Raw genomic sequence first — 25987 nt, 5'->3', positions numbered from 1 at the left:
GCCTAAACAAACCCCACCCAATTCAATGTTGACTATCTTACATTCAAACAACCTTTTTATCAAATCTAGAAATGTCTTATCTTCAATTTTCTCACCAAGTATCAAAAACAACTTATCAATATGGCCAGAACTAAATAATTCACGATCAAATTTAACAATAAATTACCAACTTGGGTTCACCACCGAATTCTTTAAATACCAAATCGATGTGGGGCGGCCCAATTTTGCTCGCTTGTCATAGAAAAAGTTAGCAAACCTAAAAACATATGCATAAACCATAAAACTTGTTTGAACTCTCTCCAAAGTAACTCTTTTATTACACATATATCTAAATAGAACATATTTTTAAATGTTAGTTTTCTAAATATATATATATATATATATATATATATATATATATATATATATATATAAAAGATTCAAAACAACACTCTATTTTCCCACTTTTTCTATTATATTTTTATGGAAAAAAATTTCGACAATGAAAATATAAGCTATAAACTTTACACACATTATTGTAGTTCTTCACAGTGAAATTTGATGGATCTGACTGTTCTAATGGCAGAGTATTTTTGGGAAATTAAAAGCATGAAATATCACTATATCGGTAACTATATCTTTTTCATTATTTATAATATTATATTATATAATATAACAATTTTCAGTCACACCATAAATTCAACATGTGTTTTTCGATTCGATCACCGGTCCGGTTATGAAGGTGATCCGGTTATGAAAACATTGAAGTATACTTCTGTTTCCAACATCAGTCACAGAAAAATTATGTTTCAACGTTTACGGTTGTTCCGATTAAAAAATCACGCAGTTTCCACACAGTTACGAAAATTGTGCTTCCTAGATGACTACAGGATATTGTTGCACGTCCCCTCCTCAGGTTCTCATTCAAGAAATCTTCGTTATATAAGTATTCTATTCAATGTTTCCTTTCATGTCGCCATTTATACACGGGGCTTGAAATGGCACTAACCATTTCATCTTCACGCAGTTTGCGTTTCTTACCCCTTTTCTGCACCAATGATGCATTAAAATGATTACCTTACAACGAAACAAGGAAAAAATGAACCGTATAACGTACTCTCTGAAATATTGATACATGTAACTCTTTCTGCATAGACATATCCTTGTATATTTTCTCTAGATCTTTTAACCGTTTTTTTCTATCCTCTAGCTCTCGATATGAAGAATCTGTCTTCCTGCATGTTGACCGTGTTTCTATACACGATTAAACGAAACTCATCAACCACAAATTCTAGTCTAACTTCCTCGATGTAGAAGAGAAACAAAAGTAATATGAAGGCCTAAATCCAAGGAGAGACTGAAAAAAAATTTGGAAATCAACCAAAGCAAAACTCATCAAAAGGAAAAGGATTTGTTCACGGCGGACAGATAACCAACCATTTGATTCGATAAAGTTATGTTCTACAAGAAACAGAAAATTCATTTGGAATAAAACTAAATACCCAAAATCAAAGTAGAAAGATACAGCATAGAAAAAGGATTAAATTTTAGGAAAATGCAGCAACGATTGCCAACAAGCAAGACCCTTTAGGGAATATGATAGATAGTAGTTCATGATACAAGAAACGTCAGTTGGGTTTAAATGCTCTAGCACTTGTGCATCAATTCGATTTCTTGAACCAAGGTTCGTCAAGTGGCAAGGATAAATGATGGAGAAAAGTATCATCCCCTAATTCCCATAAAATTTATACAAAGATACAGCACTCACAATGACGGGATAATATTGATCTCTGGGAAGAAATAGAAGCGCAGTAGAAAGTCCAGACAAGACAAAAACGACACACGGCCATAAATATTTATCATGCACGCATAAATGGAATTATAATTAACTCACATAGCATGCGATTGATATTCCCAATTGGTATATATTTGTGACCAACAAATCCAAAAAAGTTTTTGAAGAGAAAACACGAACAATAGCAGGGAATACCAAAGAAGTAGAAATTGAAAACTAAATTCAATAAGAAAAATAAGATATTATGATAAGGCGCCAAATATCACCATATTCAATCAACAAGTGAGGTATTGATAACTTAAAGGGGGTAAATTATGGGTGGTGAAGAGACAAATGAAAGAGCTGTGATGACAGGCAGACTAAAGCAAATTATTTCTGATTGTCAAGGATAATTTGTAGTCCACTTCGTTTTTGCAATATAGCTTATGGATTGACGGTAATGATATCATTCGGTACTCGGTAGTGATCTTAATTGTGGGGAGGCAAGTAGAAACAGGTTATCAACCTGGCAATCCAATTTCGTAGGAGGCAATTGACTAAAATAAATAAGTTTCAGTACCTCAAAATAACTTTAGGCAAGTCTTTAAAAGCTGATGGGTTCCCTTGTTCTGAAACTTTTTTGCGTACTTCTCTTGCCTCCTCCCTAGAAAGAGAATCAACAGCCAGCCAACATACTTCATGAAAGACAAAAATATCTACTAAGCTCAAAATGCTATACTATTGAGCAATATTTTCCCTGCACCATTTTATGCATTAATACTTTGTGTGACCAGTACATTACCACCAAATCAGTGTCTTGGATGGAAAAAAAAAATCTGTCATTTGCAGACACACAAGTGTAAACATGGAATTCAAGTGATTCAAACAGAAGTTCCAGAGAAGACAGTCTCATTGCCCCTTGGTGTAACGTCCCGAAAACTGAAAAGTCCACGTGAACCTCACGATGCAAATTATTAAATTTATTTGGTATTTTATTAAATTCTTTTAAAGCATAAAATGCATGTTTATTTCATTAATTTGTGTTTAATTATTTTATGCATTTTATACATAATTCATGCATGATAGGATTTAATTCATGAAATTCATGCATTAGGATTTCTAGATGCATTTCACGTTCGAACGAGGATCGGAGATCGGAGAATTTTCAGGAAAAACTATTTTATTTCACGATTTATTTTTTTAAATTAATTTAAAGCATTTTTAAGTGTATTGTTCGAAAATGGGAAATTTTGGGTTTTTTTACCCGCAGGATTTTAATTTTTAACGGTACGCAAATTTTATCGAATCGGGAAACTTTTTAATAGTTCGGCTAATATTTTCAAAATCATTTCAACACGACATATTTTTCGAGATTGTATTTGGATTTAATGGGCCAACTTTTAAGCTCGTTGGGCTTAAAACTCTTTTAAGCTTTTAATTAAACAATTTAGGGCCCATTAGCCATTTGATTACTATTTAATTAACACTAAACCATTCTTTAACCTAAACATAACCCTACCTTTCCCCCCACCAGCCGACACCCACTTCTTCATCATTATTATCCATCGTTTTCACCATTTTCTGCTAAAGGTTCCATCGGCCAAGATCATTTCTTGAAGAAAAAAATATCTCTGGCAATCGTTCTTCGATCCCCTCGCGTCTCTAACATCAAGGCACGCATTTGTACCATTTTCTTTATGCATCATACACGATATATACATGCTGTTATGTGAGTATTTGTTTTGTGAAACTCTCGATCCAAGTATGTGCATGGTTGTTTTGGTTTTTGCATGTATCTTTGCATTCCATGCTTTGAAACTCACGTTTTTCTGAATTCGGTGCAAAGGGCTGCGATCCTTGTGTGGTTAAGAGTTTCTGGTGTGTCGAGATGTTTGGCTTGGGGTTTAGTTGAGTGGTTGAACGCTGCTAAGGAGTGGTCGAGTAGAGGGATTTCTGGGAGGGAGGCTCGGTTAGTGCATATATGGAGGTAGGGGTGGAGTCGATGGCTTGAAGACCGATCCGAGGTCTGAAACAGGTTACATGGGGTCTGAACCGTGGCTGTGGAAAGGTCTGAAGGCTGCTGGTACACCCTGATATGGTTCAATCACGGGAAGGAGCATGAACCGTGGGTGGCTCATTTTAGTGTGGGGCGATCATGAGTGAAAGGGTTGGTGTAGAACCCGTAAATCAGTCTACGTATAAGCCATGCATAATTCTAGATTTTTAAAATTAAATTGACTTCATTGCATGATTATTTTAATGCATTTCTTTGAAGTTAATTATATTATTATTTCAGTGCAGTAGTTTGATTTTTATCATTTCAGTTAAATTCAGTGAGGCCGGACTGGAGTTGGAGCTTTGAGATAGAATTTAAGATTCGACAAATATTTCCAGACTTTATTTTAGCTAGCAAGTAAGTTCATTTAAGTTAAAAAGGAGGTTTGAGGATTTAATTTAATTACTTAAGGTGATTAAGAAATAAGCTCAATTAAGTTCCTAGTATTAAGGGTTTTATTCACTAAATTATTTAAGGGATTAGTGAGGCTTTTAAGGGTTATTAATTTAGTAAATAAACAACACTTCCCATTCATTTTATTAATAAATTTTGGCCACCCCCTTGTCTAGACAACACTTTGCCAACTCATCACCCTTTGACCCATTCTTGGTTGAGTTAGCATAATGATCTTTTAATTCTTGGTCCACCTTAATTAAGTAAATATTTAGCATTATCCTAGTCTAATAAGCTCAAGAATTTGGCCACCCCTTCTAGATTCATCCATCAATTCACTTGTTATCAATCAACAATTCAAAATTTGAAAGAGGAGGGAGACTTGGTCACTTTTTTATCCCTTTAATTGTAGATCTCCCCTCACTCCCCTAACCACTAAATCCCCCCGCCATCACCGAACCAGCATCCATTTTCAGATAGAAAATCGTGAGTTCTAAGCTAGAAAGGAAGGGAAATAAATCGAGTGCAAGAAAGGTAGAAAAGAGAAGCGTTCCACTCCTCCGCGCCGCATCGTCTCTTCATTTCGTTTTTTATTCAAACGAAACCAGGCATGTCTAGATTTCTTTCAAACCTCAATCAAGTCATATTATCAATTATTTTTCAGTACATGATCAGGTTTTATCATGCAAAAAAAACCGAAATACATAGCCAAAACATTTTGAAACATTACATGCAGATTTCGGTTTTCTTGTGCAGTTCACGGCTCCCTTTTGTTTTGTGGTTTCGGATTATGGATCGACTCCAGGCTCACAAGGCGACATCTAGACAGGTAATAGGATGCATTAGGATCATTTTGGTCCATTCAAACCAGCCTCATGCATGATGAAACCCGAAAATGACAGCAGCTTTCCACCACTGTCATTTGGTGCTTCGAAATTCAGTTTCTGTCCAAGGAGAAAGGATCTGATCTTGGCTGCCACAAGGGCCTATGGCCATGGTTAGATCCCTTCCCTAGCATGCCTAAGACGTGACTAAGTCGCCCTTTTGGTGGCTTGGTCCATGGTTGCTCGGTTTTCAATTAAAACATCAAGAACAGCCCCTCACCCTTCGGCCCCTTTCATTATACAGCATGTATTGATTTCCCTTATGGTGGAATGGTGTGGATTTGGTTCGGCCTACGGCCCTTAGCCACGGTTCATACCATGCCCCAAGATGTCTAGATCGTTCCATGGTCAATCAAATGGCCACTGTAACGACACGAGACAACAAGCAAGCAAAACACACCACACGCGCATCAAATGTGCTCTCGGTGGATCTTCTCGGTTGGTTGCTGGAAAAATTCGAATTGTGGCTGGCCTAGGGCCCTTAGCCATGGTTCGAATCATTCCTTGGGATGTTGGTAAGAGTCTCTGGTCGGTGGTTCATGCCCCCAATGGCCGGTAGTCTCCAAAACAACACAAGATACGCTATTGTACAGCTGCTGGAAATTACAGCAAGTTGCTGTGTCGGTTCGGAGGCTCGTTCGAGTTCTTGGTTGGCTTTTAGCCTATGGCTTTGGACTGGACAGTGCCCCATCAAGTTAGAAAGGTCATGTTTTTGACCGTTTGTGATTCGGATCATTTTTGAGGCCGTACGAGAATTTACGGTGCGATGTGCCAAATTGACTCTCGAAAGAGCGTTTCATGTTTTGGCCTCCATTTCACCTAGATTTCGACCCCCATCATTTTAGGAGCATAAGTTCATAATTTTAAGCGTATTTTAATCATGAATATACGTCGGTTCAGTGTTGGTTCGGGTTGGTTCGGAGTCATGATTAAATACGAAGTCGGTAGACGTAATTGTCGCATTTTCAAACTTGATTGCATAGTTTGGTCAAGAAAAATATATTGCATATTTTAATGGCATATTTAGGTTGCAGCGAGCCTGGGAACGATCCAATCCAGTTGGTAAAATGATACAGGATATTTAATTCAGTCATTTAATTTATTACGTGCATAAAATATAAAACGCTTATTTTTGAGATTTATGCGATATTGCTTGTGGTCGATTCACTATCATGGGAATATTATTTTACATGGTCGCCAGTGACCGATCAGCTCAGTTTGGTACCACGGTCGCCAGTGACCGATCAGTCAGTTTGGTACCCCGGTCGCCAGTGATCGGACAGTTCAGTTCAGTGCAGAGACCACATGCGTAGACCATAATCTCAACAGAAAATTTTTATCAGTCATTTCAGTGCAGCGCTCCAAGGAGCAAACATTTTTACTATGTTATTTAATTCAGTTATGCACGTAATATAATTGCTCAGTACAAGTTATTTTCAACATGCCTCATGACACAATATTTTATCCCATGAAAATTTTACTACAGTATTTTCCCGTTATCTACGATATATGCATGCTGAGTCTTTAGGCTCACTAGACTTGATTGTTGTAGGTACTGATGAGCAGAGGGCTGAGGGCGGGGACCAGTGAGTCAGCTTGGGTCGGCAGTAGTGACACCCGAGGACCTCAGTCTCAGCACTTGCCATATTTTTTTTATGCTCAAACATTAAATCAGTCGTTGAATATTCTTAAATTGTAATTTTTGGCAAAACTTTATTTTCTTCCGCTGCTTTATTTTTAAACATTGAACTTGATTTATCATTTGATTTTATGAATGAGGCAATTTAAGTTCTTTAAAAAGAAAATTTTAATTTTTCCGCAAATTTTCAAGTAAATATTTTCGGGCCTTCACAGTTGGTATCAGAGCCTATGTTCTTGTAAAGGGTTACACTACTACTGACCGCGAGAAGCTCACAAAGTCACGCCTTCGGTCTGTAAGTGTTACTTTTCAGCATTTTATTTAAAGCATGAATTATTTTGACAGCATGCTTCCATGAAATAATTTCGACCAGATTTTCAGTATTTCAGTGTTCATTTCAAATAAAGTATGTAATTATGCATGTTAGTTACGTATGGGTTATGTTGGAACAGTATGCCACCTAGACGTCAAGTAGGACGCCCGAGAGGTGGTGGCGAGCACCGTCGCGAGGACGATGACGATCAGAGACAAGAGAGGCAGACACCTCCTCCTCCTCCACCTCCACCTCCACCCCCACCTGACATGAATGCCTAGATGCTAGCTGGGATGACGCAGTTGTTCACACAGTTTGCGGGGAACAATGCCGCAGCCGCAGCCAGGCCGACAGGGCCCGAGGCTGTTTATGAGAGGTTTATGAAGATGCGTCCGAAAGAGTTTTCTGGGACGTCTGACCCCATGATTGCTGAGGGATGGATCAAATCCCTCGAGGTCATCTTCGAGTTTATGGAGCTGGGAGATGCCGACAGAATCAGATGCGCCACCTATCTGTTCACTGGAGATGCCCGCTTATGGTGGGAAGGAGCAGCAGTAGCCCTGACTTTGGCTACACTTCCATGGACACGCTTTACGGAGGTTTTCTACTCCAAGTATTTTGCTGAGGAAGTGCGCACCCGGTTGACCACCGAGTTCATGAGTCTGAGACAGGGGGATATGATGGTTACGGAGTTCATCCGTAAGTTCGAGAGGGGTTGTCACTTTGTGCCCCTGATAGCGAATGATGCCAGAGCTAAGTTGATGCATTTCCTGGTGGGTCTACGGCCGATCTTGCCCCGGGATGTTAGGGTGTGTGACCCTGCTACTTATGAGATTGCAATCTCCAAAGCCCTATCCGCAGAGCAGGATCTGCGGGATATCGAGAGGGATCGCCAGGGCAAGCGCCGAGTCCAGGTACCACACCGCTCTCCTCCTCATCAGCATCAGCAGCAAAACAAGAGGCCATTTCATGGGCCGCCTAGAATCAGAGGCCAGCAGCAGCAGAAGCAACAGCAGGGGCGCCCAGCCTCGAGGACTTTTGAGCATGCAATCTGCCCCAGGTTCTCACGCCGCCATCCTGCAGCGTGTAAGTCTAGCTTAGGAAAGTGTTTTAAGTGTGGCAGTCTAGACCACATGTTGCTGCAGTGTCCTCAGAGAAATCTGCCTACTCAAGGCAGCGTTTTTGTTCTCCATGCCGCGGAAACAAACCCGGAAACTATGTTGTTGACAGGTACCTTTAAGCATTGAGTTATTATTCGAATTTCAGCGTTTTGGGTATCGGGATTTAGATTTTTGAACTTAGAACTGTTATAGGATTGCATACTCTACTCAGATTTATTTTGGGGGAATTAAGCTAGAAGAACCTTGACCTTTGCATGTCTATATGTTTAGTCCTTGTAGTGGGATTCAACTTAGAGTTCCGATCTTTCAGGGAGAATTTTTATATCTGGTTCCGCTACCAAGGCCTTGATAGATTCAGGGGCCACTCACTCGTTTATTTCGGAGGTCTTTGCAAATTTTCTCAAGATCAAGACCATTGGGCTAGACATAGCCTTTTCAGTAGTGTTGCCGTCAGGCGAAGAGATGGCAGCCACCAATGTTATCCGAGATATAGATATGGAGCTGCACGGTAACCTTGTTTATGCGGATCTGATCGTGCTACCGATGCCAGAATTTGACATCATCCTAGGGATCGACTGGCTATTGAGGAACAGAGTGTTGATAGACTTCTAGCGGAGATCTGTTCTTGTCCGACCGCCTGGGATGGAGCAATTCTTATTTGAGCCGGACAGGTACTTTCCTTTACCGCGCATTATTCCATATGTTCAGGCTAGAAAGCTCATGCATAGAGGGTGTCGGGCATTTCTAGCGACCTTTTATCTGTCCCCGAGGAATCCAACCAGTCAGCCTCAGATGTTCCGATTGTCAGAGATTTCTTAGACGTTTTTCCCGAAGACGTCTCTGGTATGCCACCCGAGAGAGAGGTGGAGTTTTCCATTGAGCTTATGTCAGGTACGGCTCCAATCTCCAAAGCGTCGTACCGATTAGCACCGACAGAGATGGCAGAGCTTAAGAAGCAGATTCAGGAACTTCTCGACAAGGAGTTCATTCGCCCGAGCTTTTCACCATGGGGCGCGCCAGTCTTATTTGTGAAGAAGAAGGATGGCTCGATGAGGCTTTGCATTGACTATCGGGAGTTGAACAGGGTTACAGTGAAGAATAAGTACCCACTTCCGAGGATTGAGGATCTGTTTGACCAGTTGCAGGGAGCTTCGATTTTCTCTAAGATAGACCTGCGTTCCGGTTATCACCAGTTGAGGGTGAGAGATGCAGATGTTTCCAAGACAGCTTTCAGGACTCGTTATGGTCACTACGAGTTCCTTGTGATGCCGTTCGGTCTGACGAATGCGCCAGCGATCTTCATGGATCTCATGAATCGCGTATTTCAGCCGTACCTCGACCAGTTTGTGAAAGTGTTCGTAGATGACATTCTCGTCTACTCCAAGAGTCGGGAGGATCACAGCAGACATCTGACCACAGTGCTGCAGACCTTGCAGAAGCACAAATTATTCGCAAAGTTCAGTAAGTGCGAATTCTGGTTAGAGAAGGTGGCGTTCTTGGGCCACATTGTTTCTAGCAGTGGCATTGAGGCAGCCCGGCGAAAGTCGCTGCAGTCAGAGATTGGGTTGTGCCGCAGAATGCATCCGAAATCCGCAGTTTTCTTGGGCTAGCAGGATATTACAGGAAATTCATTCAGGGATTCTCCTCCATTGCCGTTCCACTCACATCATTGACAAAGAAGAATGTGAAGTTTGTGTGGAGCGATGAGTGCCAGAAGAGCTTTGATACTTTGAAGCAAGCTCTTATCTCAGCACCAGTTTTGGCCATGTCATCAGTGCCCGGCGAGTTTGTCCTTTATACCGATGCTTCGAAGCTAGGTTTAGGTGCAGTTTTGATGCAACATGGGAAGGTGATAGCATATGCGTCTCGACAGCTGAAAATCCACGAGAAGAATTACCCTACCCATGATCTAGAGTTGGCTGCCGTAGTTTTTGCATTGAAGATTTGGAGGCATTATTTGTATGGAGAGAAGTGCCAGATCTTTACCGACCACAAGAGCCTCAAGTATTTCTTTACGCATAAGGAGCTGAACATGCGTCAGAGGCGTTGGTTGGAGCTTGTGAAAGATTACAACTGTGACATTAGCTACCACCCGGGTAAGGCTAATGTAGTTGCAGATGCACTGAGCAGAAAAGTCGCAATGATGGCTCATTTGACAGTTTCGAGACCTCTTTAGATTGAGATGCAGAGGTTTGATCTCGAGACTTATCCTCGAGATAGAGTTCCTCGTCTATCTACCTTGACCATTCAGTCTTCCCTTATGGACCGTATTCGCAGTGGACAGTCAGCAGATGAGCAATTGGCACAGTGGAAGAAGAGAGATGAAGCCAAGGGCAGTGTCTTGTATACAGTCACCGACGGTATTGTGAGATACCGAGACAGGACGTGGGTTCCTAGCAGTGGTTCTATCCGAGCAGATATTCTATCAGAGGCCCACATGTCCCCGTACTCTATTCACCCTGGGAGTACGAAGATGTACAAAGATCTGCAGCTATTGTATTGGTGGCTAGGGATGAAGAAGGACATCAGGCGTTTTGTATCCGAGTGCCTGACTTGCCAGTTAGTGAAGTCCGAGCATCAGAGACCAGCAGGTTTGCTCAAGCCCCTTCCTATTCCCGAGTGGAAGTGGGAGAACATTACCATGGATTTTGTGACCGGTTTACCGAAGTCAGCCAGAGGATCGAATGCCATCTGGGTGATTGTAGATCGTCTTACCAAATCAGCGCACTTCTTGCCTATTAAGAAGACTTTCACCATGGTTCAGTATGCAGAGTTGTATAACCGAGAGATAGTCCGACTTCATGGTATTCCAGTTTCGATCGTATCCGATAGAGACCCTAGATTCACTTCCTCATTTTGGAAGAGTTTGCATTCGACTTTGGGTACTAAATTGCTGTTTAGCCCAGCTTTCCATCCGCAGACAGATGGACAGTCGGAGCGAGTTATTCAGATTTTGGAGGATCTTCTTCGTGCTTGCGGCATTGATTTCTCTGGGAGTTGGGAGTCGCACTTACCATTGGTAGAGTTCACCTATAACAACAGCTTCCAGTCTTCTATTGGTATGGCGCCGTATGAAGCTTTGTATGGACGTAAGTGTAGATCTCCTGTTTATTGGGATGAAGTAGGAGAGAGAGCAGAGTTGGGTCCAAAAATTGTTCAGCAGGCTGCAGATGTAGTAGTCAAGATCCGTGATCGGATGAGGACTGCTCAGAGTCGACAGAAAAGCTATGCAGATCAGCGGAGGAGAGATTTAGAGTTTGCAGTGGGCGATCATGTCTTTGTGAAAGTGGCACCTATGAAGGGTGTCATGAGATTTAGGAAGAAAGAGAAGCTCAGTCCGATATTCATCGGACCGTTTGAGATCCTCGACAGAGTTGGGACGCTAGCTTATCGTGTGGCTCTTCCGCCGAATCTGGCTGGAGTACACAATGTCTTTCACGTCTCCATGCTGAGAAAGTACATGGCAAACCCTTCGCATGTGCTGAATTTTGAGCCGTTGCAACTTACCCCGAACCTGTCTTATGAGGAGAGACCAGTGCAGATCCTAGACCGACAGGAGAAGAAACTTCGGAACAAGTTGGTTAAGCGAGTCAAAGTCAAATGGCTCAACCATTCAGAGGAGGAAGCTACGTGGGAGTCTGAGCCGGAGATGAGAGATCGTTACCCAGAGTTATTCGGTGAGTTCTAATTTCGAGAACGAAATTTCTTTTAAGGGGGGAAGGATTGTAGAACCCGTAAATCAGTCTACGTATAAGCCATGCATAATTCTAGATTTTTAAAATTAAATTGACTTCATTGCATGATTATTTTAATGCATTTCTTTGAAGTTAATTATATTATTATTTCAGTGCAGTAGTTTGATTTTTATCATTTCAGTTAAATTCAGTGAAGCCGGACTAGAGTTGGAGCTTTGAGATAGAATTTAAGATTCGATAAATATTTCCAGACTTTATTTTAACTAGCAAGTAAGTTCATTTAAGTTAAAAAGGAGGTTTGAGGATTTAATTTAATTACTTGAGGTGATTAAGAAATAAGCTCAATTAAGTTCCTAGTATTAAGGGTTTTATTCACTAAATTATTTAAGGGATTAGTGAGGCTTTTAAGGGTTATTAATTTAGTAAATAAACAAAACTTCCCATTCATTTTATTAATAAATTTCGGCCACCCCCTTGTCTAGACAACACTTTGCCAACTCATCACCCTTTGACCCATTCTTGGTTGAGTTAGCATAATGATCTTTTAATTCTTGGTCCACCTTAATTAAGTAAATATTTAGCATTATCCTAGTCTAATAAGCTCAATAATTCGGCCACCCCTTCTAGATTCATCCATCAATTCATTTGTTATCAATCAACAATTCAAAATTTGAAAGAGGAGGGAGACTTGGTCACTTTTTTATCCCTTTAATTGTGGATCTCCCCTCACTCCCCTAACCACTAAATCCCCCCCTCCATCACCAAACCAGCAGCCATTTTCAGATAGAAAATCGTGAGTTCTAAGCTAGAATGGAAGGGAAAGAAATCGAGTGCAAGAAAGGTAGAAAAGAGAAGCGTTCCACTCCTCCGCGCCGCATCGTCTCTTAATTTCGTTTTCTCATTCAAACGAAACCAGGCATGTCTAGATTTCTTTCAAACCTCAATCAAGTCATATTATCAATTATTTTTCAGTACATGATCAGGTTTTATCATGCTAAAAAAACCGAAATACATAGCCAAAACATTTTGAAACATTACATGCAGATTTCGGTTTTCTTGTGCAGTTCACGGCTCCCTTTTGTTTTGTGGTTCGGATTATGGATCGACTCCAGGCTCACAAGGCAACATCTAGACACGTAATAGGATGCATTAGGATCATGTTGGTCCATTCAAACCAGCCCCATGCATGATGAAACCCGAAAATGACAGCAGCTTTCCACCACTGTCATTTGGTGCTTCGAAATTCAGTTTCTGTCCAAGGAGAAAGGATCTGATCTTGGCTGCCCCAAGGGCCTATGGCCATGGTTAGATCCCTTCCCTAGCATACCTAAGACGTGACTAAGTCGCCCTTTTGGTGGCTTGGTCCATGGTTGCTCGGTTTTCAATTAAAACATCAAGAACAGCCCCTCACCCTTCGGCCCCTTTCATTATACAGCATGTATTGATTTCGCTTATGGTGGAATGGTGTGGATCTGGTTCGGTCTACGGCCCTTAGCCACGGTTCATACCATGACCCAAGATGTCTAGATCGTGCCATGGTCAATCAAATGGCCACTGGAACGACACGAGACAACAAGCAAGCAAAACACACCACACGCGCATCAAATGTGCTCTCGGTGGATCTTCTCAGTTGGTTGCTGGAAACATTCGAATTGTGGCTGGCCTAGGGCCCTTAGCCATGGTTCGAATCATTCCTTGGGATGTTGGTAAGAGTCTCTGGTCGGTGGTTCACGCCCCCAATGGCCGGTAGTCTCGAAAAAAACACAAGATACGCGATTGTACAGCTGCTGGAAATTACAGCAAGTTGCTGTGTCGGTTCGGAGGCTCGTTCGAGTTCTTGGTTGGCTTTTAGCCTATGTCCTTGGACTGGAAAGTGCCCCATTGAGTTAGGAAGGTCATGTTTTCAACCGTTTGTGATTCGGATCATTTTTGAGGCCGTACGAGAATTTACGGTGCGATGTGCCAAATTGACTCTCGAAAGAGCGTTTCATGTTTTGGCCTCCATTTCACCTAGATTTCGACCCCCATCATTTTAGGAGCATAAGTTCATAATTTTAAGCGTATTTTAATCATGACTATACGTTGGTTCAGTGTTGGTTCGGGTTGGTTCGGAGTCATGATTAAATACGAAGTCGGTAGACGTAATTGTCGCATTTTCAAACTTGATTGCATAGTTTGGTCAAGAAAAATATATTGCATATTTTAATGGCATATTTAGGTTGCAGCGAGCCTGGGGACGATCCAATCCAGTTGGTAAAATGATACAGGATATTTAATTCAGTCATTTAATTTATTACGTGCATAAAATATAAAACGCTTATTTTTGAGATTTATGCGATATTGCTTGTGGTGGATTCACTATCATGGGAATATTATTTTACACGGTCGCCAGTGACCGATCAGCTCAGTTTGGTACCACGGTCGCCAGTGACCGATCAGTCAGTTTGGTACCCCGGTCGCCAGTGATCGGACAGTTCAGTTCAGTGCAGAGACCACATGCGTAGACCATAATCTCAACAGAAAATTTTTATCAGTCATTTCAGTGCAGCGCTCCAAGGAGCAAACATTTTTACTATGTTATTTAATTCAGTTATGCACGTAATATAATTGTTCAGTACAAGTTATTTTCAGCATGCCTCATGACACGATATTTTATCCCATGAAAATTTTACTATAGTATTTTCCCGTTATCTACGATATATGCATGCTGAGTCTTTAGGCTCACTAGACTTGATTGTTGTAGGTACTGATGAGCAGAGGGCTGAGGGTGGGGACCTTTGAGCCAGCTTGGTTCGACAGTAGTGACACCCGAGGACCTCAGTCTCGGCACTTGCCATATTTTTTTTATGCTCAAACACTAAATCAGTCGTTGAATATTCTTAAATTTTAATTTTTGGCAAAACTTTATTTTCTTCCGCTGCTTTATTTTTAAACATTGAATTTGATTTATCAGTTGATTTTATGAATGAGGCAATTTAAGTTCTTTAAAAAGAAAATTTTAATTTTTCCGCAAATTTTCAAGTAAATATTTTCGGGCCTTCACAGTTGGTGCATGGGGGTGTTTGCGTGGGTTTTTTGCGTCCAGGAGAGAGCTTAGATTAGTCGAGAGGTGATTGGTTGAGGGCTGGTTCGGTGGAGGAGGGTTGGCATGAATTTGGAGAGGTGAGCAAAGGTGGACGTGGCTTGTGGAGAGAGATTAGTGTCAAATGATGTGCTGGAGTTCCAGCTGTGGGTTTATGAAGATGAGGTGATAATTTTAGGATCTTTTTAAAGTTTGTAAGGTGGGTTCAAAATTTGGAAAAGATTTAGTTGCGTTTCGAGTCGATTCGGATTAAAAACCTGGACCTCGGTCCAAGTTTAAAAAAAACGAATCGATTAAGTTATAGTATGGGCTCGAGTTTACATATAAGAACACTTTTAAAAATATTTTGGGACATTTTAAGGAGTTTAATAAGATTCGGGTCAATTGTAGAAGTCTAGGGGTGAAACGCTGATTTTCGGGTTTCCAGGGGCAAAATAGTCATTTTGCAACCAAGGTGAGATTTTTGGTCCTGACAGCATCTTGAGCACAAAACATGATATTTTAAATGTTCATGCATCACGTTTACGATTTTTATGCTATTATAATAATTATGGTGCATGCTTGGTTTAAAGGAATTAAGAGAGAAAAAGTGTGAAAGTGAAGAGTACTCCGTCTCCGCCGTGCCGTGTCGTTATTTCGTTTGTTTTCTGTCAAAACAAACCAAGGCATGTTTATATCTTCTTTCACTCTTCAATCAAGCCATATAGGTATTTTTAAATATCGCAAGTACATGATTTTAATGCAAGAAGATCGAAATTGTTCATATTTAATGATGTTATTTAATTATATCACGAGCAAAATATTCATTTTGAGATTTATGCGATATTGCTTGTGGTCAATTTACTGTCCTGGGATTATTATTTCATCCGGTCGCCAGTTACCGGTCAGTTTAGTTCTCGGTCGTCAGTTACCGGTTCGATCGTCAGTTACGGTTAGTTTCACCCGGTCGTCAGTTATCGGTCAGTTTCCCCCGGTCGTCAGTTACCGACCCGGTCGCCAGTTACCGGTCAGTTCAGTTCAGGGACCACTTGCGTACACCATAATCTCACCAAGAAAACTATTACAAGTTATTTCATTACAGGGCTCCAAGGAGCAAACATTTTTACCATGATATTTTCATTTCAGTTATGCACGTACTATATTTACTATTGAAATGATATTTTACGTTACACCTCATTACATGATATTTTCACTTGCATGCGACTTTATTATTTATTTACTTGTTATTTACGATATATGCATGCTGAGTCTTTAGACTCACTAGACTTGATTGTTGTAGGTACTGATGAGGTCGGGGCCGAGGGCGGGGACCAGTGAGCTAGCTTGGGTCGGCAGTAGTGGAACCCGAGGACCTCATTTTTAGCATTTATTATTTTCCGAACTCAGTTTTTATCTGTTGATGAATTATTTTACATTGATACTTTGCAAACATTAATTTCTTCCGCTGCCATTTCGAACATTAACCTTTATTTATCGGTCTATTTTATGAATGAGACAATTTAATTATTTAAAAAAGATAATTATAGATTTTTAAGCAAATTTTCAAGCACGAATTTCGGGCCTTTACAGTTGGTATCAGCGCCTAATTCTTGTAAAAGGTTGTACTACTACTGACCACGAGAAGCTCATGAAGTCACGTCTTCGGTCTGTAAGTTTTACATTTACGCCTTTTATTTAAAGCATGAAATATTTTATCAGCACGTTTTCATGAAATATTTTATGTTCAGATTTTAATTATTCAATATTTATTTAAATTTAAAGAAATAATGTAATTATGCATGTTGGTTAAGTTTGGAATTGGAAATGTCTAGGAATCCAAATATTGGGCTTTAGGAGAAGTTGAAATTGATTTGACTATATTAATTTTTGGTCAACAGTACCGATGTCCTCTTTATGGGTCATAAGTTAATCTTGAAAATTATGAATTCCTTTGGGACTTGGAGAATTTCTAAGAAATTATTGATGGTTCTTGGTTGCTAGTCGAGTGAATTTTGAGGATTTCATATAAGCAATAGCGATTCGAAGACTACGACAATCGTTAAGATTATAAATGTACAATTTGAGAATTTTAAGTATCTATAAAAATGTAATATTAATTATGAGAATTTATTTAGGATGCATGCTCTATCTAGTTCGATTTAAGGATTGAATTGCATGAATTAAGAATTTAATTTTAAGGACCCGATTGTGATAACTAATAATTTGAGGACCTAATTACAAAACAAAAAAATTCTAAGGGACTATTTTCGAATTTACCAAATTTTGGGATTTAATTTTTGAGTTCGAGAATTTAAAAGTTTAATGAGGGAAATATGGAAAATTTTATGGGGACAATAATGCAAATTTCGAAGAGTTGTAGGGCCAAATTGTAAATTTGGAGAACTGTAAGGGCCAGATTACAATTTTCAAATTTTTAAGGAGTAAATGCGAACTTTTGAGGAACACTCGGGATTTTAAGAAATGTAAGACGTGTTATGGGAATTAATTTTGGGTTTAATAAACTTAAGGCTATTGAACCTTATGATACGGGAAATCTATAAAATGAAATTGGGAATACTGAGGACTCACGGGTAATTGTGGAATTTCGAGATTTAGGGAAAAATTGGATGATGTTCGAGGAAAGTAAGAATTAATTTTACAATTTTAAAAAATTTGAGAACTTATATAGTAATAAGTGGGAATTGAACGGTTTAAAGGATAGGACTTTTCGGTTATTTAGTCTTGAAGGAAATATAGAATATTTAGATATTTTGGTTATAATGTTATAATGAATGGTAACCAAGGACAGTGTAGGATGAATCAATCTTAGGCGTGAAAATTTAAACGTTAGAGAAATAATGTTGTGACGAATTACGAATTTTAAGTGACGAAAATTTAAGGTAAAGTGATCAGTTAGTTAAGTTATAAGAGTAGATATTGAGTTAACAAAATTTTGAGAAATTAAGTTCGACGTATCATAAGTTTTAATCGTGATCTTAAGAGTTAAAATTATATCTTTGTTGGGGTTAAATCTTTCTAGAAAGTCGGGTATGATGGATAGGTAGGTTACTTGATAGACGCATATAAGAATTGAGGTAGACACCTTACCTTGATGAATTTTTGTAAGTCATTAAGAAATTTGGAAATAAGAGATTATGTGTGTTGGAATTAGGTTATCTTAGACTACTTGGATTGTGTAAGTTTGAATTTCAAATTTATGGGATATTTTTTTCATACGGAAATTTTGGGTGAATTAAAAACAAAAGGAAATTAGTTGTGTTCAACATAAGTTATCAATGAATGAATGTTAAGATTTTTATCGAGTAAGATATCTAAAAGCTTGTTATGGGGATTCTAGAACTCTATGGGTTATAAGTGAAGTTGATTTATTAAAGTTAGTCTAATGCTACCATGAGATAACTTATTAAGTTTTATACGCTAATATTTAATTAAGTAATGATGATACTTAAGAATGCGACATATGTTCAATGAGGAAAACCCCGAGTCTTAGGCCTCGACTATATTGTAACTAGAAAGAGAATAGTTTAAGAATGTATTTGATACTAGAAGGGTTTTATTATTAAGGTAGAAGATCGAGATTGTATATTTTGGATTTTATGGATTATCACTACTCGAATTTAAGATTTGCTAATTTAATATTTGGGGTGTAATTGTAAATAATTAAGTTATGTAAGTTTGGTGCCGTAAGATAAATATTCGATTCAAGTATCTTAGGCTAATTTTGTTATGTGGTTGAGATAAAGTTTAAATTTTAAGTGTATCACCGAGGATAGAAGTCGATCAGTAAATTTTGAGGCTAAGGTTTCCTAAGTTGAACTGTCTAAATACCAGTGTAATAGGACGCTGGACATTATGGGTGTTGTATAAGAAAAGTAAAGTGCGATAACTTGGGATATCCATTTCTAGTATAAGAAATTGCGAGAAAGTCAGAAATTCGAGAACATAGTAGAATAAAATTAAGTCACCATAAGTCATTTAAAGTTGCAATTCGCAATCAAGGATTCAGTAAGCAATATAATTAGGATTGAGGAGACATAAGGACGGTTTAACATTTATTTATCAGAGTAGTGCAGCAGAAGCGTAGATTATTGGGATACTAGAATTAAGAATCTAAACTTTTTGATTATAAAGGATAAGCGAATTTCGGGGACGAAATTCAATTTAAGGGGGGAAGATTGTAACGTCCCAAAAACCGAAAAGTCCACATGAACCACATGATGCAAATTATTAAATTTATTTGGTATTTTATTAAATTCTTTTAAAGCATAAAATGCATGTTTATTTCATTAATTTGTGTTTGATTATTTGTATGCATTTTATACATAATTCATGCATGATAAGATTTAATTCATGAAATTCATGTATTAGGATTTCTAGATGCATTTCACGTTCGAACGAGGATCGGAGACCGGAGAATTTTCAGGAAAAACTATTTTATTTCACAATTTATTTTTGAAAATTAATTTAAAGTATTTTTAAGTATATTTTTTGAAAATGGGAAATTTTGGGTATTTTTACCCGCAGAATTTGAATTTTTAACGGTACGCAAATTTTATCGAATCGGAAGACTTTTTAATGGTTTGGCTAATATTTTCAAAATCATTTCAACACGAAATATTTTTTGAGATTTTATTTGGATTTAATGGGCCAAATTTTAAGCTCTTTTAAGCTTTTAATTAAACAATTTAGGGCCCATTATCCATTTGATTACTATTTAATTAACACTAAACCATTCTTTAACCTAAACCTAACCCTACCTTTCCCCCACCAGCCGACACCCACTTTTTCATCATTATTATCCATCGGTTTCACCATTTTCTGCTGAAGGTTCCATCGGCCAAGATCATTTCTTGAAGAAAAAAATATCTCCGGCAATCGTTCTTCGATCCCCTCGCGTCTATAACATCAAGGCACGCATTTGTACCATTTTATTTATGCATCATACAAGATATATACATGCTGTTATGTGAGTAAATGTTTTGTGAAACTCTCGATCCAAGTATGTGCATGGTTGGTTTTGGTTTTTGCATGTATCTTTGCATTCCATGCTTTGAAACTCACGTTTTTCTTAATACGGTGCAAAGGGCTGCAATCCTTGTGAGGTTAAGAGTTTCTGGTGTGTTGAGATGTTTGGCTTGGGGTTTAGTTGAGTTGTTGAACGCTGCTAAGGAGTGGTCGAGCAGAGGGATTTCTGGGAGGGAGGCTCGGTTAGTGCCACTACAAGAAAAAAGACGAAAGACAACGGTTTTTAACCGTTGTTGTAGGTAAAAAAAAAACAGTTGTTAAAGCCCATGTGGTTAAATGGTAAGCTCAAAGACAGCGGTGAAAAATCGTTGTCGTAGACATCAAAGACGACGGTGAAAAACTGTTGTCGTAGCTCTTGTAAAACCGTTGTTAAAGGCACTGTGGTTAAAGGGTGCGCTCAAAGACAACGGTTAAAAACCGTAGTCGAAGACGTCTAAAGAAGACGGTGAAAAACCGTTGTCGTAGCAGTGGAAAATTGTTGTAAAAACAAACTTTTGCCACGGTTTATCAAAACAATGCCGTCGCTAATAGTGACTATTTCAAATGTCCGTCGCACATTAGCAACGGTTTTAATTATGGCAACCGTCGCTAATTAGCGACAGTTTATGCTTATGATTTCCGTCGCTATTGTTTTTCGTAAAATAAAAAAAAATTTACGTTCATAATTTTATAAACCTAACAATCTTATTTAATTAATATATTTATAAACTTTAACACTTAATATAGTGAAATGTAAAGTAAATAGTGGACCAAAATTTAAAGAAAATAGTGGAAGAAAAATGAAATGGAAAAGTGAAAGTGAAAGGAATTTTGTGGAAGAGAAAAGACATGGAGTGTGGGAAGAAAATGAGGAAGGATGCTGATATTTATAGAATATGCACGACGGTATAAGTTAAAACTGTCGCTAGTAGCGACGGTAAGAAGAAACACCGTCGCTAGTAGCGACAAATTTTATACAACCGTCGCTAGTTGCGTCGTTACTTAAATCGTCGCAATAAGCGACGGTGTTTTAAATAAACGTCACATTCATTAATTTAGCGACGGTTTATCGTCGCTAATTTGAAAGTCAAGAATTTTAAAAACGCGATGGTTTATGCACCGTCGCTAAATGGAATCGGCGACGGAAAAGTACAAACCGTCGCTATATTTTGCGACGGGCAAACGAAAACCGTTGCTAATATTAGCGACGGTTTACTTTAACCGTCGCTAATTTTTATAAAAATTAGACAAGACAACAACGTTTTTTCAAAAACTGTTGTCTTTAACCTAATAAAACACTAAAAAACGACAATGTATTAAAAAACCGTTGTCGTAGTTAAAAAATCATTCGAAAGACAACGGTTTACACAAACTGTTGTCTTTGACCCTTGACAAAATCTTATATAGACAATGGTTTTTGAAAAAACGTTGTTGTAGCCCAAAAAAACCATCCGAAAGACAACTGTTTTTAAAAACCGTTGTCGTAGCCTAAAAAAAACCGCTAATAGACAACGGTTGTTAAATCCGTTGTTTTAGGGAAAAAAAAGCTCTTCGACAACGGTTTTTAAAAACTGTTGTTGTAGCCCAAAAAAAAACGCTCATAGACAACAGTTTTTAAAAACCGTTGTCGTAGACACATAAAAGACAACGGTTTTTACAAAACCGTTGTCTATAAACGTGTTTTTTTATGCTACGACAACGTTTTTTGTTAAAACCATTGTTAAAAAAAAACAACGGTTTTAATAAAACCCGTTGTCGTATGGGTGTTGTTGATTTGAATTTTTCTTGTAGTGTGCATATATGGAGGTAGGGGAGGAGTCGATGGAATGAAGATCGATCCGAGGTCTGAACCAGGTTACATGGGGTCTGAACCGTGGCTGTGGAAAGGTCTGAAGGCTGCTGGTACACCCTAGTATGGTTCAATCACGGAAAGGAGCATGAACCGTGGGTGGCTCATTTTAGTGTGGGGCGATCATGAGTGAAAGGGTTGGTGCATGGGGATGTTTGTGTGGGTTGTTTGCGTCCATGAGAGAGCTTAGATTAGTCGAGAGGTGGTTGGTTGAGGGTTGGTTCGGTGGAGGAGGGTTGGCATGAATTTGGAGAGGTGAGCAAAGGGTAGACGTGGCTAGTGGAGAGGGATTAGTGTCAAATGATGTGCTGGAGTTCCAGCCGTGGGTTTATGAGGATGAGGTGATAATTTTAGGATCTTTTTAAAGTTTGTAAGGTGGGTTCAAAAGTTGAAAAAGATTTAGTTGTGTTTCGAGTCGATACGGATTAAAACCTGGACCCCGGTCCAAGTTTAAAAAAAAAAAGAATCGATTAAGTTATACTATAGGCTCGAGTTTACATATAAGAACACTTTTAAAAATGTTCTGGGACATTTTAAGGAGTTTGGTAAGATTCGGGTCAATTGTAGAAGAATCGGGGTGAAACGCTAATTTTCGGGTTTCCAGGGGAAAAATTGTATTTTGCAACCGGGGTGAGATTTTTGGTCCTGGCAACGTCCTGAGCACAAATCATGATATTTTAAATGTTTGTGCATCAATTTTACGATTTTTACGCTATTATAATAATTATGGTGCATGCTTGGTTTAAAGGAATTAAGAGAGAAAAAGTGAGAAAGTGAAGAGCACTCCGTCTCCGCCGTACCGTGTCGTTATTTTGTTTGTTTTCTGTCAAAACAAACCAAGGCATGTTTATATATTCTTTCACTCTTCAATCAAGCCATATAGGTATTTTTAAATATCGCAAGTACATGATTTTAATGCAAGAAGATCGAAATTGTTCATATTTAATGATGTTATTTAATTATATCACGAGAAAAATATTCATTTTGAGATTTATGCGATATTGCTTGTGGTCACTTTACTATCCTGGGATTATTACTTCATCCGGTCACCGGTTACCGGTCAGTTCAGTTCTCGTTCGTCACTTACCGGTCCGGTCGTCAGTTACCGGTTAGTTTCATCGGTCGCCAGTTACCGGTCAGTTTCCCCCGGTCGTCAGTTACCGGCCCGGTCGCCAGTTACCGGTCAGTTCAGTTCAGGGACCACTTGCGTAGACCATAATCTCACTAAGAAAACTATTACAAGTTATTTTATTACAGGGCTCCAATGAGCAAACATTTTTACCATGATATTTTCAGTTCAGTTATGCACGTACTATAATTACTATTGAAATGATATTTTACGTTACACCTCATTACATGATATTTTCACTTGCATGCGACTTTATTATTTATTTACTTGTTCTTTATGATATATGCATGTTGAGTTTTTAGACTCACAAGACTTGATTGTTTAGGTACTGATGAGGTCGGGGCCGAGGGCGGGGACCAGTGAGCTAGCTTAGGTCGGCAGTAGTGGAACCCGAGGACCTCATTTTTATCATTTATTATTTTCCGAACTCAGTTTTTATCTGTTGATGAATTATTTTAAATTGATACTTTGCAAACATTAATTTCTTCCGCTGCCATTTTGAAAATTAACCTTTATTTATCGGTCTATTTTATGAATGAGACAATTTAATTATTTAAAAAAGAAAAATATAGATTTTTAAGCAAATTTTCAAGCACGAATTTCGGGCCTTTACACTTGGCCATTGAACTTTTGAAATTGGCCTTCGGATAGTTTTATCTTAATTGCCTAGATTACATATTAGACGTTCTTTCTAAAGTAGAAGGGAATAAAATGACTTTGAAGAAATAAATTAATTGAGCTATCAGAAGCGACCATATCTAATAATGAGAAAAGAATAAACTTTGGTGGTGACATAACTATTATAACATGAAATTGACTACTCTAAAAAATAGGTATGAAAACTATCAAGAATCAGCAGAAAAAGGGCTTGATCACTCACCTGTTGTCGGCATAATAAACATGTTTGGATGATGACTGATTGTCAAGAGAATGCAGCATACCATTAGGTCTTTCAATTTTCTGCATCCAAAAAGTTAAATTTCAGAATAAAGAACTTGCATGACAGCTATCTCGAGAATCCGAGATCCAAAAAAACAGAAACTCTAAAATAAAAGATTTTTTTCAGTTTTAAGCTTCTGCAAAATATATCCAATGTCTTGGGTCTTCATCAACATCAGCTTTTCGTTAGTGTACTTATTAGCCTGGCTCCTTTACAAAATCCACATTCAACAGCTAATATTCAAATTACACTCAAATAAATATCATCAAAAGAGAACATATAACCTCATAAAAATAAAATTTTCCAGCTTACTCAGGTTTATGGACTCCGCCAACAGTTTTTGTTTTAATCATCTTGAAGTAAAATCCATCTGGGTTCCTCAATGATGCTTTTTCCTTAAGTTTCTGTTATAAACACGCAGAAGCGACTTACCATAAAATAAGAACTCGCCAAATTTCGTTCATAAAATGCTACCAAAACCAACAAGACGTAGGGTAGTAGAAATTACCAGTAAAGTCTGCTCCTTCTGGTGATAGGCTCGTGCACGAATGACATAATCTTTATGTTTTTCGAGCAGCCCAAATTTCCTTCTCAAATGTCTGGTACACACAACAAATCATCAATTGAGTGAACCGGAAATATACGTCAAAATATTTCAAAACGGGCAATAACAAAATTAATGTCCCCAAAAAATAATCACACTTACGGCTGAGCGCGCTCCTTGTGAGCTTTTCTTGGAATAGCATTCCTTAAAGACGACATCTTTATGCTAGCAAAAAAAATTGACAGAACATTAAAATCAATTTACGCACTTCAGAAAGGCAAAAACCACTACATAAAACATAAAGGGCTAACAAAAATCTTGAGTTGAAATAATTTAACCGTGAAACAGCGAAGATTATCGGTACAGAAAAAAAACAACGGATTTCTTTAGTATTTACACCAAATTCAAAATAATTATTAAGCACAGAAGACTTGCCTGTGGAAAGCGGTGAAGGCTTAGGGTTTAAAGGAGACACCAATGCAGAGAATCTTGATTTGATGAAAAGTATTTTATATTGTGGCAAAAAAATTATTCTAAATTAACTAAAATTCAATCATGCAAATTGGCTTCGGATTGAGTGTAAAAACTTATGTGAGACGATATCACGAATCGTATTTTGTGAAATGGATATCTTATTTGGATCTTTCATGAAAAATATTACTTTTTATGCTAAGAGTATTATTTTTTATTGTTAATATCGGTAGGGTTGACCCGTTTCACAGATAAAGATTCGTGAGACCGTCTCACAATAGACCTACTCCTGGTTGAGTATACAAATACACACACAACACACAAAATTATGATATCACAGAAATAAATAAACAAAATCTTGATATTATATTAAAAAATTTAGAAGTAATTTTTATATGATTTTCTTATAATTAACTAGAATAATTACTTAAATATGATAGTATTTTATTATTTCAAATTTATGAAATTGTTAGAGATGATATCATATTTTAAAAGATTAATTTGGTTTATAAACATAAAGAAATATTTATTAGCATATGATAATTATAGACGAACCACAAATTTTATAAAAATAGGCTTTGACGATATTTTTTATTAAACAAAATAAAATATTTTATCATTTGTTTGAGCTGATTTTTGTTACATAAAAATTACATAATGACATTAAATTTAATTACTTCAGGTCTCTTAATGTTTAATAATACTAATATCATTGTGCATGCAATTATTTGATTAGAGTTTCATTAATTTTTAGATTAAACTTTGAAGATTGATATTGAAAATATTAATGATTCTTTTGTTATAGTTTGGAATTATTATTTAGATAATGAAAAAGGTAAGGCGACGGTTTTAATGACGGTTTCGCGATCCCTCACCGGAGGCTGCGTCGCATTCTAGAAGCGACGATTTTTCAACTCCCGTCGCTTATAGCGACGGTTCTTTGGAAGAAGACCGTCGCTATTTTTGCGACGGTTTTAAGAAACCGTCGTTAATATTAAGCGACGGTTTATACAAAACCATCGTTAATATTAGCGACGGTGTTTGTGGGGACCCGGACGCTAATCATAATCATAATCGTCATTGGGACTAATTAATCAATTATAAAACAGGGTCT

At 38.1% G+C, this 25987-nt stretch overlaps 1 protein-coding gene across 1 annotated transcript; it reads right to left on the bottom strand.

Moving 5' to 3' along the window:
• Positions 1–934: 934 nt before the first annotated feature.
• On the bottom strand, positions 935–24620 carry LOC140842914 (probable U3 small nucleolar RNA-associated protein 11). The gene is made up of 8 exons (XM_073211118.1): positions 24565–24620; positions 24367–24457; positions 24171–24262; positions 23974–24067; positions 23799–23878; positions 2334–2417; positions 1115–1214; positions 935–1027 (listed from the first exon to the last, which is right to left on the bottom strand). The coding sequence occupies exons 1-8, from the start codon at positions 24618–24620 to the stop codon at positions 935–937; spliced, it is 690 nt and encodes a 229-aa protein (XP_073067219.1).
• Positions 24621–25987: the final 1367 nt, after the last annotated feature.

Source organism: Primulina eburnea, chromosome 10 (genome assembly GCF_022965805.1).
Source record: "Primulina eburnea isolate SZY01 chromosome 10, ASM2296580v1, whole genome shotgun sequence".
In the NCBI taxonomy this organism is placed as follows: Eukaryota; Viridiplantae; Streptophyta; class Magnoliopsida; order Lamiales; family Gesneriaceae; genus Primulina; species Primulina eburnea.
The sequence above is the reverse complement of the archived record's forward strand: the minus strand, read 5'-3'. Positions and strand labels throughout refer to the sequence as shown.